Source organism: Scomber japonicus, chromosome 21 (assembly GCF_027409825.1).
Source record: "Scomber japonicus isolate fScoJap1 chromosome 21, fScoJap1.pri, whole genome shotgun sequence".
NCBI classification, from domain to species: Eukaryota; Metazoa; Chordata; class Actinopteri; order Scombriformes; family Scombridae; genus Scomber; species Scomber japonicus.
This window is the reverse complement of record NC_070598.1, coordinates 2209498-2222803: the sequence shown is the minus strand read 5'-3', so window position 1 is coordinate 2222803 and position 13306 is coordinate 2209498. Positions and strand designations below refer to the sequence as shown.

The 13306-nt window shown below is 44.3% G+C and overlaps 1 protein-coding gene across 1 annotated transcript in view; it reads left to right on the top strand.

Moving 5' to 3' along the window:
- Window positions 1–13306, top strand: part of unm_hu7910 (un-named hu7910) — a 59581-nt gene that overhangs the window by 9164 nt on the left and 37111 nt on the right. The window contains exons 2-3 of the mRNA XM_053342787.1: window positions 2488–2700; window positions 7341–7409. Of these exons, the coding sequence (XP_053198762.1) occupies window positions 2488–2700; window positions 7341–7409 (282 nt within the window). The remainder of the gene's footprint in view (window positions 1–2487; window positions 2701–7340; window positions 7410–13306) is intronic.

Below are 13306 nucleotides of genomic sequence, written 5' to 3'. Positions count from 1 at the left end.
CGGGTTTATGCTAATCCTAGCTCCACAATTCAAATCTAAATGGTTGAAATCCTTTTTACACCTTTTTTAGAAATACATTTATGACCTATTTAATGTGTTTAGAAGAAAATGTCTGAATTCACTTTACACAGTCTTTAAGCACACACACACTGTTGGATCAGTGTGATGTCTTCATGAAGCACCGCTCGCTCTCTCTGCTTTCTATCTTGAGCATTCAGCACTTTATAATAATTAGACAGCTGTTGTAATGAGCTGCAGCCATTTCAGTCTTCACTAGTGGACTAACAGCTGTTGTCACTCTGCGTCTGTCTGTCAGGGTCACATCGACTCTATTCCTGTGTCAGTTCCTGTGTCAGTCTGTCCTCCAGCAGCCATGTTGGCTCTGTCTGCTCTCATGTTCTCAGCTGACTGGTTAAAATAGTTTCTGTTGTACTTTTACTTCTAGTTTTAATGCAAAAATGAATTAAGATATGAATGATGATACCAGCACCAATAAAAGTCTCCTTAACCCTCCCTCGTGTCAGGGAAGGGAGGGAGGAAGAAGGAAGGAGGAACAAAGGAAAGGAAGGAGGGAGGGAGGGAGGGAGGGAGGAAGCAAGGAAGGAAGGAAGGACGGAGGAAATAAGGAATGAGGGAGGGAGAAAGGAAAAGAGGAAGGGAAGAAAGAAGGCAGGGAGGAAGGAAAGGAAGGAAAGAAGGAAGAAAGGATGGAAGGATGGAAAGAAGGAGGGAGGAAGGAAAGGAAGGAAGGATGGAGGAAAGAAGGAAGGAAGGAAGGTAGGGGGGAGGAAAGAAAGAGAGAAGGAGGGAGGGAGGGAGGAAGGGAAGAAAGAAGGAAGGAAGGAAGAAGAAAGGGGGATGGAGGAAGGAAAGAAGGAAGGGAGAAGAGAAGGAGGGAGGGAGGAAGAACAGATGGAAGTAAGGAAAGGAAGGAAGGAAGGAGGAAGGAAAGAAGGAAGGGAGGAGAGAAGGAGGGAGGGAGGAAGAACAGATGGAAGTAAGGAAAGGAAGGAAGGAAGGACGGAGGAAGGAAAGAAAGAAGGGAGGAGAGAAGAAGGGGGGGGGGACTGTTGGAAGGAAGGAAAGGAAGGAAGGACGGAGGAAATAAGGAATGAGGGAGGGAGAAAGGAAAAGAGGAAGGGAAGAAAGAAGGCAGGGAGGAAGGAAAGGAAGGAAGGAAGGAAGGAAGGAAGGAAGGATATTTTGAGATATTTACAGAAGTTACCAAATATAATTAGGGGGTTAATTAATTAAAAAGGGTTAAAATATTTTTTTTTAATTTTTGTGCATTTTGGGGTCACTTTAGGAAAAAGTCGTCAAATTTCAGAATAAAAGACATTTGGGTTGTTTTTATAAGCTGTTAAAATTTGACCAGAACAGTATGTAAAGTTGTTTTAAACCAGAGGTGTCAAACATGCGGCCCGGGGGCCAGATCCGGCCCGCCAAGGGGTGCAATCCGGCCCACTTTCCTTCCTGTCTTCTTTTCCTTCAATATGTCCTTCCTACCTTCCTTCTTTCTTTCTTTATTTCCTTCCTTCTTCCCTTTCTTCTTTCCTTCCTTCCTTCCCTCCTACCTTTTTGTCTGTCCTTCTTTCCTTCCCTTCTTTTGCTTCCTTCTTTTGCTTCCTTACTTTCTTCTGTCCTTCCCTTTCTTCCATATTTCCTTGTTGTCTCCTTCCTTCCTTCCTTCCTTCCTTCCTTCCTTCCTTCCTTCTCTTTAATGATCCGGCCCACATGAGATCAAATTGGTCTGCATGTGGCCCTTGAATGAAAATGAGTTTGATACCTCTGTTTTAAACGTTCCTACTGTAAAAGAAAAAAAAAAAAGAAAAAAAAGAAGAAGAGTAAAGGTCAACTAGTGTGTAAAGTTCCTCTCGTCTCCTCTGACACACTTCTTCATTCCTGTGTGCTGAATAACCGTCTCACCATGTGACCAATAAAACCATCCGTCTAACCACGAGGTCACCAGTTTAACAGTTTAACCCATAAACCAGCTGACACTCCGTTACCATAGCAACGGCTCTCACTGTTAAAGGCTTCACTGCTGGTTTTATTCATTGACCCTGTCTGTTCCTTTCCTCCCTCCTTTCCTTCCTTCTTCCTTCCTCCCTCCTCTCCTTCCTTCCTTCCTCCCTCCTTTCCTTCCTTCTTCCTTCCTCCCTCCTCTCCTTTCCTTCCTCCCTCCCTCCTTTCCTTCCTTCTTCCTCCCTTCCTTCCCTCCTTCCTTCCCTCCTCCCTTCCTTCCTTCCTCGCTCCTTTCCTCCCTCCTTTCCTTCCTTCTTCCTCCCTTCCTTCCCTCCTCCCTTCCTTCCTCCCTCCCTCTTTTCCTTCCTCGCTCCTTTCCTCCCTCCTTTCGTCCCTCCTACCTTCCTTCTTCCTCCCTTCCCTCCTTCCTTCCTCCCTCCCTCCCTTCCTCCCTTTCCTTCCTTGACTGGAGGACAACAGGAGGGTTAATTATTCATCTGTTTTCTGTGTGATGATCTTTAGAGGTGAAGACGACACCGGTGGAGAGCAAGAATGGAAAGAAGACGGAGGCGACGGGAGGAGGTGGAGGAGGAGGAGGAGACGCAGGAGGAGGAGGAGGAGGAGGCGGTCCTAAATACTCCATGTTTACCTGGTTTGTGGTCTTGGCTCTGCTGGGAGTCTGGAGCTCTGTGGCCGTCGTCTACTTCGACATCGTGGACTACGACAGCGTCATCGGTACGTATGGTTGGTCGTGATGATGTCATAATAATCAATTAAAACAGAGGGGGGGGGGGGGGCATGAGGTCATCGGTTAAATGTCTTCCTGTCTTGGTTAATCAGTTAATTGAGAAATAGCTGCAGGTCTCATGTGTGTGTGAGTTAAAGATGCTGCTAGGTTTAGATCAGAGGTGTCAAACTCATTTTAACTCAAGGGCCACATTCAGACCAATCTGATCTCATGTGGGCCGGATCATTAAAAAGATGGAGGGAAGGAAGGAAGGAAGGAAATTAGAAGGGTAGGAAATAGAGATAGTGAAGGACGGACAGACAGAAGTAAGGAAGGAAGGACAGAAGAAAGAAAGGAAGGAAGGACAGATGGGAGGAAGGACAGATGGAAGGAAGGAAGGACAGAAGGAAGGAAGGACAGATGGAAGGAAGGAAGGACAGAAGGAAGGAAGGACAGATGGAAGGAAGGACACAAGGAGGGAAGGACAGATGGAAGGAAGGACAGATGGAATGAAGGACAGAAGGAAGGAAGGAATAAAGGAACGAAGAAAGGAAAAAAAGAAGGTAGGAAGGACAGATGGAAGGAAGGAAATAAGAAGGGTAGGAAAGAGAGATAGTGAAGGACGGGCAGACAGACAGAAGGAAGGAAGAAAGGAAGAAAGGTAGGATTTAGGACTTTAATGTGACTCACTGGTATCAAATATAACAAACATATGATGAACACGTTTCACTTTGTCAGGATGTGAAGTGCAGCAGCAAAACTATTAATGGTGCGTTCGTCACATTTGGCTGGCCTAGTTTTTTCACACACACACACACACACACAGTTAGACACACACACACACACAGTTAGAGACACACACACACACACACACAGTTAGAGAGACACACACACACACACACACACACACACACACACACACACACACACACACACACAAAGTTTCTAAATGTTGGTTTTCTTGCAGGAACTTGTGGTTATGACAATCATGCTGTACTTTCACAACCGCTTTTTCCCAGACATGCATACACACATATATACCTGCACATAGTTTGTCTGACACACACACACACACACACACACACACACACACACACACACACACACACCAGTGAGATAGAAATCAGAGGTGAGAGTCGACCACTGTCAGTGTGACTTTTGATTCTGGTTTTTCTGACAGCAGTTTATTTGTAAAGTTACATTTTGCTCTTCTGTGTTTCTTCTTCTTCTTCTTTTTCTTTTGCTCTCGTGTGTGTGAAACCGCTGAGAGCTGCATGATGTAGAAAACTAAAAGGCCTCAGTCATGTTTCTTATTGGATGTCTTTGTTTAAATCCTCTTTACAGAGGAGAGAAGGAACCTGCCTTATTTATAGGAATAAGAAACATGAATCAGACTAAAGTTCTTAATTTGATGCATAATTTGAGATTAGAGCTGAAACAATTCATTAATTAATTAGTCAATCGAGTGATAATTAACTTCACTTTTAGTAAAGCGTAGTGTTTCTTTTCATGGGATTTTAGACAAAATCAGTATTTTTGTGACATTTTACAGACAGAGTGATCAGTAGAGTAGAGCAGCAACATTTCAGTGCTTCTGCTTTCAGAGGAACAAACAGATAACGACCGTTACAAGAGTTAAAATGAGACTAAAGTTTTCTATTAAAGACCGTTTATGATGGTCCATGGATGGATGGATGGATGGATGGATGCATGGATGGGTGGATGCATGGAGTGATGGAGGGATGGATGCATGGAGGGATGCATGGATGGGTGGATGAATGGACGGATGGAGGGATGGATGGGTGGATGCATGGAGGGATGGATGAATGCGTGGATGGGTGGATGCATGGAGGGATGGATGGATGCATGCATGGAGGGATGCATGGAGGGATGCATGGATGGATGGAGGGATGCATGGAGGGATGCATGGAGGGATGCATGGGTGGATGCATGGAGGGATGGATGGAGGGATGCATGGATGGATGCATGGAGGGATGCATGGAGGGATGCATGGGTGGATGCATGGATGGATGCATGGATGGATGGATGCATGGAGGGATGCATGGATGGAGGGATGGATGGATGCATGCATGGAGGGATGGATGGATGGATGGCGGGATGGATGAATGAATGCAATGGTTGAGGGATGGATGCATGGATGGGTGGATGCATGGATGGATGCATGGAGGGATGCATGGAGGGATGCATGGATGGATGCATGGATGGATGCATGGATGGCGGGATGGATGAATGAATGCATGGGTTGAGGGATGCATGGATGAATGGATGGATGCATGGGTTGAGGGATGGATGCATGGATGGAGGGATGAATGGATGGGTGGATGCATGGAGGGATGGAGGGATGTAGAAGTCCTCGAGCATAGAGTCATAATAGATATTTAGTCACTTTATTGATCCTAGTTGTAAATTCAGGTGTCCAGCAGCTCAATGAAAGCATGAAAGTAATAAAGCAACAAACAATAAAAGACAATAAAAAGAAAAGAAGAAGAAGTATGTAACAGTATGTAACAGTATCTGACAGTATGTAACAGTATGTGATGTCTCAGAGTTAGTAAGAACATATAAAGTCTGCAGCTGCACTAGAGAAGCATGGAGCTTCAAAGCTGCAGCTCGTCTCTAACTCTGTTCTGTTTATACTAACTCAGAGTGAATCCTCTCTTCTTCTTCTCCTCCTCCTCCTCCTTTCTCTCCCTGTGTTATCTCTGCATGCAGCGAGAGCTAAGGAGTTCCGTATGAACTTTTCTGAAGTTTTACAAGGTACGGTGTCCAGACTGAAACATCTGCTCACATATCATCATTTCATCATCACTGAAATACTCCACTCAGTCCAGAGAGTAAAGTTAAAGACACGATAGAGAAAGAGAAAGCATGTAGGGTGGGTGCATGGAGGGATGGAGGGATGGAGAGAGGGATGCATGGATGGAGCGATGGATGGATGGATGCATGCATGGAGGGATGATAGAGGGATGCATGGAGGGATGCATGGATGGGTGGATGCATGGAGGGATGGATGGAGGGATGGATGGGTGGATGCATGGAGGGATGGATGGATGCATGCATGGATGGGTGGATCCATGGAGGGATGGGTGGATGCATGGAGGGATGGATGGATGGAGGGATGCATGGATGGGTGGATGCATGGAGGGATGGAGGGATGGATAGAGGCTTTTCTGAAGTTTTACAAGGTACGGTGTCCAGACTGAAACATCTGCTCACATATCATCATTTCATCATCACTGAAATACTCCACTCAGTCCACAGAGTCCAGAGAGTAAAGTTAAAGACACGATAGAGAAAGAGAAAGCATGTAGGGTGGGTGCATGGAGGGATGGAGGGATGGAGAGAGGGATGCATGGATGGGTGGATGCATGGACGGATGGATGCATGGATGGATGGATGGATGGATGGATGCGTGGATGGGTGGATGCATGGAGGGATGGGTGGATGCATGCATGGAGGGATTGATGGAGGGATGCATGGATGGAGCGATGGATGGATGGGTGCATGCATGGAGGGATGATAGAGGGATGCATGGAGGGATGCATGGATGGGTGGATGCATGGAGGGATGGGTGGATGCATGGAGGGATGGATGGACGGATGGGTGGATGCATGGAGGGATGGATGGATGGGTGGATGCATGGAGGGATGGATGGATGGAGGGATGCATGGATGGGTGGATGCATGGAGGGATGGATAGAGGCTTTTCTGAAGTTTTACAAGGTACGGTGTCCAGACTGAAACATCTGCTCATATATCATCATTTCATCATCACTGAAATACTCCACTCAGTCCACAGAGTCCAGACAGTAAAGTTAGAGACACGATAGAGAAAGAGAAAGCATGTAGAAGCAGCACAGCCTCGTAGCTTCCTGTCTAACTTTATTTTGAAGTGTCTGGAGTCAGTGACGACATGTTTCCTGCAGCCGCCACGTGAACCTGGTTATTACTCCTTCCTCCTGCTTCACATCCTTCCTCTTACTGCTTTAATTCACTACTTTTAAGCTTCTCTGCACTTTGATATAGATAGTAAACTGTGAGCTACGTTCTTATTCCGAGCTTCTGTTAGTGCAGTCTGACTCCGTTATCAGGTTTTTGTTGTTTTTAATGTATAAAGAGTTTATAGTTTAATGAGTGAAAGGATGAAATAAAGTCAGTTCATAGTGTGAGTCTGTGTTGTCTAATGTTAATCTTATACTCATCACATTTGCATATTTTAATTTGGACACTAATTATTTCCATGAGCTTGTTTTGTTGTTTGATTCTTTACATTATTTATTTATTTAATTTTTTAAATTTGTTTTATTTTTTAATTTATTTTATTTTTAATTTTTAATTTTATTTAATTTTTTTTAATTTTTATTTATTTTATTTTATAATTATTTTATTATTTTATTTTTTATTTAATTATTTTATTTATTTATTTTTTATTTTATTTATTTTATTTTTTATTTAATTATTTTATGTTATTTAATTATTTTATTTTTTATTTATTTTATTTTATTTTATTTATTTTTTTATTTTTTTGTTTATTTGTTATTATTATTATTTTGTGTTGTTGTAGACTTCTTGTGTGTGACTCACTCCTCTTCCTCCTCCTCCTCTTCCTCCTCCTCTTCCTGCTGCAGGTAAACTGACGGCCTACGACACGGACGGAGACGGAGACTTCGACGTGGAAGACGCTAAAGTTCTGCTCGGCAAGTCGTCTTCTCTTCTTCTCTGGTTTTTATTCTGTGTGTGTGACGTTTGACTGAAGCGGTTTTACAGCCGTGTCACAGTGCCCCAGTTTAACCAGTTTAACCCTTAAACAGGCCTTACTAGTTATGTCATTTGCACCTAAAGGAAGGAAGGAAGGAAGGAAGGGAAGGAGGGAAGAAGGAAGGAAAGGAGGAAGCAAGGGAGGAAGGAAAGGAGGAAGCAAGGGAGGAAGGAAGGAAGGAAGGGAAGGAGGGAAGAAGGAAGGAAAGGAGGAAGGAAGGACAGATGAAGGAAGGAAGGAAGAAAGGACAGAAGGAGGGAACATTTACCCTAACAGCTGAACTTAGATCTGAGGAAGGAAGGAAGGACGGAAGGAAGGAAGGAAGGGAAGGAGGGGAGAAGGAAGGAAAGGAAGAAGCAAGGGAAGAAGAAGGAAGGAGGGAAGAAGGAAGGAAAGGAGGGAAGAAGGAAGGAAAGGAGGAAGGAAGGGAGGAAGAAGGAAGGGAAGGAAAGGAGGAAGGAAGGGAGGAAGAAGGAAGGAAGGAAGGAAGAAAGAAAGGATGGACAGATGAAGGAAGGAAGGAAGAAAGGACAGAAGGAGGGAACATTTACCCTAACAGCTGAACTTAGATCTGAGGAAGGAAGGAAGGAAGGAAGGAAGGAAGGAAGGAAGGAAGGAAGGACGGACAGATGAAGGAAGGAAGGAAGGAAGGAAGGAAGGAAGGAAGGACAGATGAAGTAAGAAAGGAAGGAAGGAAGGAAGGAAGGAAGGACAGAGGAAGGACCCAGGAGGACAACAGGAAGGTTAAAGAGTCTGTATCTCCTGGTGCACGTTGCCTGATTAAGGGTTAACCCAGTTTAAACCAGTTTAACCAGTTTAACCAGTTTAAACCAGTTTAACCAGTTTAAACCAGTTTAAAACAGTTTAACCATCAGTCTGAGTGATGAGTCCACTCACACTAAACTGCCTGAGAACACTTGATGAGCATTGAAGAGATGAGTGAGTGGTAGAGTCAGAGTGGTGAGAAGCTGTCAGCTCGTTATAAGCAGAAACTTCACTTCCTGTTTGTTGTTGAGCATGATCTTCTTCTTCGTTGGTACATAAGAGTTCACCCTTTACATCTGTTAATACCTAATACTGTGCTGGTTCTACTAATACTGGTACTGGTACTGATACTGATACTGGTACTGGCACCAAAAGTAAGACTGAATACTCCTGAAAATGTCAAATGGTGTAACCACAAAAAAATTAAAATGTAATATTTAGAACAATAGTATTCCATTAGCTTTATTTAATATAAAAGTTACAATGTAAGATCATGCCAAACTAGTTGATGGTGTTTTATTGACTAGTTACTGGTTACACCACTTAGACATTTTTACCATAATCCTCTAATATATTCTCTCAAAATGGATTAAAAGCAGAAATTTGATGCTGGGTCCACAAAAAAAGAATGTGTGAAGTTATTCATATGTTTATTTTCACATTTTAACCCTTTACATTTAAGTTACACCACATGGACACAGTGAAACACCACTGACCCGTAAAAAAAGTGTTTTTTTAAAAAGGCCAAAAATGCTGCGACTTATTATCATTATCATTATAGGAGAGAGAGAATAAGAGCAAAGTGAATCGTCCGTCTTCTTCCTCTTCTTTTATTTTGTCGGTGAGCTGACAGGAAGTGAGAGATCGCCTGACGAGACAGAGACAGGAAGTAAAGACTTATCTGTTATCTGTGATTCATCTGCGACTCCTTTAACTCACTATCGTTCTCTCTTTCCCGCATCGCCATCTTTTATTTTTGCCCTGGTTTGTTTTTTTTTTGTTACGGCTCTTCTCCATCCATCCTTCCTTCCTTCCTTCCTTCCTTCCTTCCTCCCTTCTTTCTTTCCTTCCTCTCTCCCTTCCTTCCTCCTTTCCTTCCTTCCTTCTTCCTCTCTTCCTTCCTCCCTTCCTCCCTTCCTTCCTTCCTTCATTCCTCCTTTCTTCCTCCCTTCCTAACTCCCTTCCTTCCCCCTTTCCTTCCTCCCTTCTTTCTTTCCTTCCTCTCTCCCTTCCTTCCTCCTTTCCTTCCTTCCTTCTTCCTCTCTTCCTTCCTCCCTTCCTCCCTTCCTTCCTTCATTCCTCCTTTCTTCCTCCCTTCCTAACTCCCTTCCTTCCCCCTTTCCTTCCTTCCTTCCTTCTTTCATCCCTCCCTTCCTTCCTTTCCTTCCTCCCTTTCTCCCTCCATCCCTCCCTCCCTCCCTCCTTCCTTTCCATCCTCCCTCCCTCCCTCCCTCCCTCCCTCCCTCCCTTCCTTCCTATTTTTAATTTCTCCTCCTTTTCCCTTGAATGTTCTCCTTCACCACCTTCTCTCCCATCCATTCTCTTCCTTCCCTCCCTTTCTCTCTCCTTCCCTCTCTCTCCTTCCCTCCCTCCCTCCCTCTCTCTCTCCCTCTCTCTCTCTCTCGTCAGGCCTGACCAAAGATGGCGGCGGTAGTGCGAACGCCGAGTCGCTTGAGGAGGTTCTTAATATTTTAGCAGAGGAGGGCTCTGATTGGATCTATGGCTTCTTCACCTTCCTCTATGACGTAGTGTCCTCACCTGTAGAGCGGGAAGAGGAAGAGGAAAAGGAAAAGGAGGAAGAGGAAGGGAAGGAGGAGGAAGGTGGAGCGGGCGATGACGTGGAAGTGAAAGGAGTCATACTGGACCTCCAGAACCAATAACAAGGCTTACTGGGACCAGACTGGGATGTAGTCCAGTCCGGCTGGAAGAGGAAGTGAAGGAGGAAGTGGAGGAGGAGGAAGAGGAAGAGGAAGAGGAAGAGGAGGTGCAGTGTGTGTGTTGTGGTCTGGTTTCCACAGCAGAGCCAAACTGGGCGGACTGGTCCTTTTTAAAGAAACCAGAATAAAGAAAACTCCACTCATCATCCTTCATGTGATCACACTTTACTGGTCTTTAACCCTCCTGTTGTCCTCCTTTCCTTCTGTCCTTCTTTCCTTCCCTCCTTCCTTTCTTCCTTCCTTCTTTCCTTCCCTCCTTCCTTCTGTCCTTCTTTCCATCCCTCCTTCCTTCATTCATTACTTTCCTTCCTCCCTTCCTTCTGTCCTTCTTTCCTTCCTCCTTTCCTTCTGTCCTTCTTTCCATCCCTCCTTCCTTCATTCATTACTTTCCTTCCTTCCCTCTTTCCTTCCTTCTTTCCTTCCATCCTTTCCTCCCTCCTACCTCCCTCCTTTCCTTCCCTCTTCCTCCCTCCTTCCCTCTTTTCATTACTTCTTCCTCCCTTCCTTTCCTTCCTCCCTCCCTCCCTGACTCACTCCCTTCCTCCTTTCCTTCCTCCCTCCCTCCCTCCCTACTTCCCTCCCTTCCTCCTTTCCTTCCTTCTTCCTCCCTCCCTCCCTCTTTTCATTCCTTCTTCCTTCCTTCCTCCCTCCTTTCCTTCCTCCCTCCTTTCCTTCCTTCTCCCTCCTCCCTGCCTCCCTCCTTCTTCCCTTCCTTCTGTGCTTCTTTCCTTCCCTCCGTCCTTCATTCATTACTTTCCTTCCTTCCTTCCTTCCTTCCCTCCTACCTTCCTTCCTCCCTCCTTTCCTTCCTTCTTCCTCCCTCCCTCCTTCTTTTCATTCATTCTTCCTCCTTTCCTTCTTGCTTCCTTCCTTCTTCCTCCCTTCCTTCCTAGACTCGAGGACAGCAGGAGGGTTAATATCATTTTCTGTAGTTTTTTCCCAATCAACATATTTTATAGGATTCAACATTTATTTTCATCTCCGTTACCTGATGAATCGTCGAGAAGTTAAAACAGTGACTCGGTTTCTCAGAGACGACGATTAAAAGTCTAAACTGTTCAGATAGTCAGTGAGGAGCGACGCTGGTTCAATTCCAACAACGGACCTTTACTGCAGCTCATTCCTCTCTCTCTCTTCCTGTTTCCTGTTTCCTGTTTCCTGTCAGCCTCACTGCCAAAATAAAAGGCAAATTAGGAAGAGGCCCGTTTAGGAAGCTCGAACCATTTTTGTTGTAAAATGATTTAACGGTTATCAAAATAGTTTATTCATCATTTCAGCTCTAATATAAACTTGTTTCCTTCCTTCCTTCCTTCCTTCCTTCCTTCCTTCCATCTTTCCTTCCCTCCTTCTTTCCTTGCTTTCCTTCTTCCTTCCTTCTTTCCTTCCTTCCTTCTTTCCTTCTTTCATCCCTTCCTCCTTCTCTCTTTCCTTCCTTCTTCCTTCCTTCTTTCTTTCCTTCCCTCATTCTTTCCTTCTTTCCTTCCTCCCCTCTTTCCTTCTTTCTTTCCTTCCCTCTTTCCTTCCTTCTTTCTTTCCTTCCCTCCTTCCTGGGATGAAAGAAGGACAGAAGGACAGAAGGAAGGAAGGAAGTAAGGACAGAGAAAAGAAAGAAAGAAGGAAGGAAGGAAGGTAGGGGGAAGGAAAGAAAGAGAGAAGGAGGGAGAAAGGAAAGGAGGAAGGCAGGAAGGCAAGAAGGACAGGAATGGACGATGGGAGGAAGGAGGGAGGGAGGAAAGAAGGAAGGAAGGAAGGAAAGTAATGAATGAAGGAAGGAGAGAAGGAAAGAAGGATCCTTCCCTCCTTCCTTCCTTCCTTGCTTTCCTTCCTCCCTTCCTTCTGTCCTTCTTTCATCCCTCCCTCCTTCCTCCCATCGTCCTTTTCCTGTCCTTCTTGCCTTCCTCCTTTCCTTTGTTCCTTCTTCCTCCTTTCCTCCCTCCTTCTCCCTCTCTTTTTCTTTCCTTCTCCCTCCTTCTCCCTCTTTTCATTCCTTCTTTTAGTTCTTTTATAAACGTGTATATATTAGAGTTTATATCCTGCTTTTTTCCAGTTATTCTGTTTCTAGATTAATTTCCTTCATTCAGCTGACAGTTTTACATCATGTCTGAAATCAACTTGCAGGAACTTGTTGAGAATAATCCTCCATAATTAACATTTATTTACCTTTTTATTTGGTTATTCGGCAATTTTTTTGTCAAATTTAAATGTTTTAGGATCCTTCTAAATCTGACTGAATCATTTATTCTCCAGTAAGTCGTTTAGAAGGAGAGATAATCACTTGTGCACTTTGTGAATCTTATTTTAATGACTCAGCGGTCTCATGGATTTTGTCTTAATTTGATGCCGGTTGATAGAAAGTGAGAGTTTACCACCAAACACTGATAAATATAACATCACTGCTCTGTTCTTCATGTTCTGCTGTGTTAATAAGACTTTAATAACACTTTATAATAATAACTATATAATACAATGCCTGCACGTTTCCACCGGCAACCGTCTAATATTCACAAATCCTGCTTTATAGTTGTTGTATATGGGTCAGTGACTATTATTACTGTGTCCATGTGGTTTAGTTTAAATTTAAAGGGTTCTTTCTTTCTTTCTTTCTTTCTTCCATCTGTCCTTCCATCTGTCCTTCCTTCCTTCCTTCCTTCCTTCCTTCCTTCCTTCCTTCCTTCATTTCCTTCCTCCTTTCCTTTCCTCCCTTCCTCCCTCCCTCCCTTTCCTCCCTTTCTCCCTCTTTCTTTCTTTCTTTCTTCCTCCTCTTACTTTTTGTCCTTCCTTCCTTCCTTCCTTGCATCTGTCCTTCCTTCCTTCCTTCCTTCCTTCCTTCCTTCTGTCCTGCCTTCCTTCCTTCCTTGCATCTGTACTTCCTTCCTTCCTCCCTTCCTTCCTTCCTTTCTTCCTTCCTTCCATCTGTCCTTCCTTCCTTCCTTCCATCTATCCTTCCTTCCTCCCTCCCTTCCTTCCTTCCTTTCTTCCTTCCTTCCATCTGTCCTTCCTTCCTTCCTTCCTTCCTTTCTTCTTTGCATCTGTCCTTCCTTCCATCTGTCCTTCCTTCCTTCCTTCCTTCCTTCCATCTATCCTTCCTTCCATCTGTCCTTCCTTCCTTGCATATGTCCTTCCTTCCTTGCAT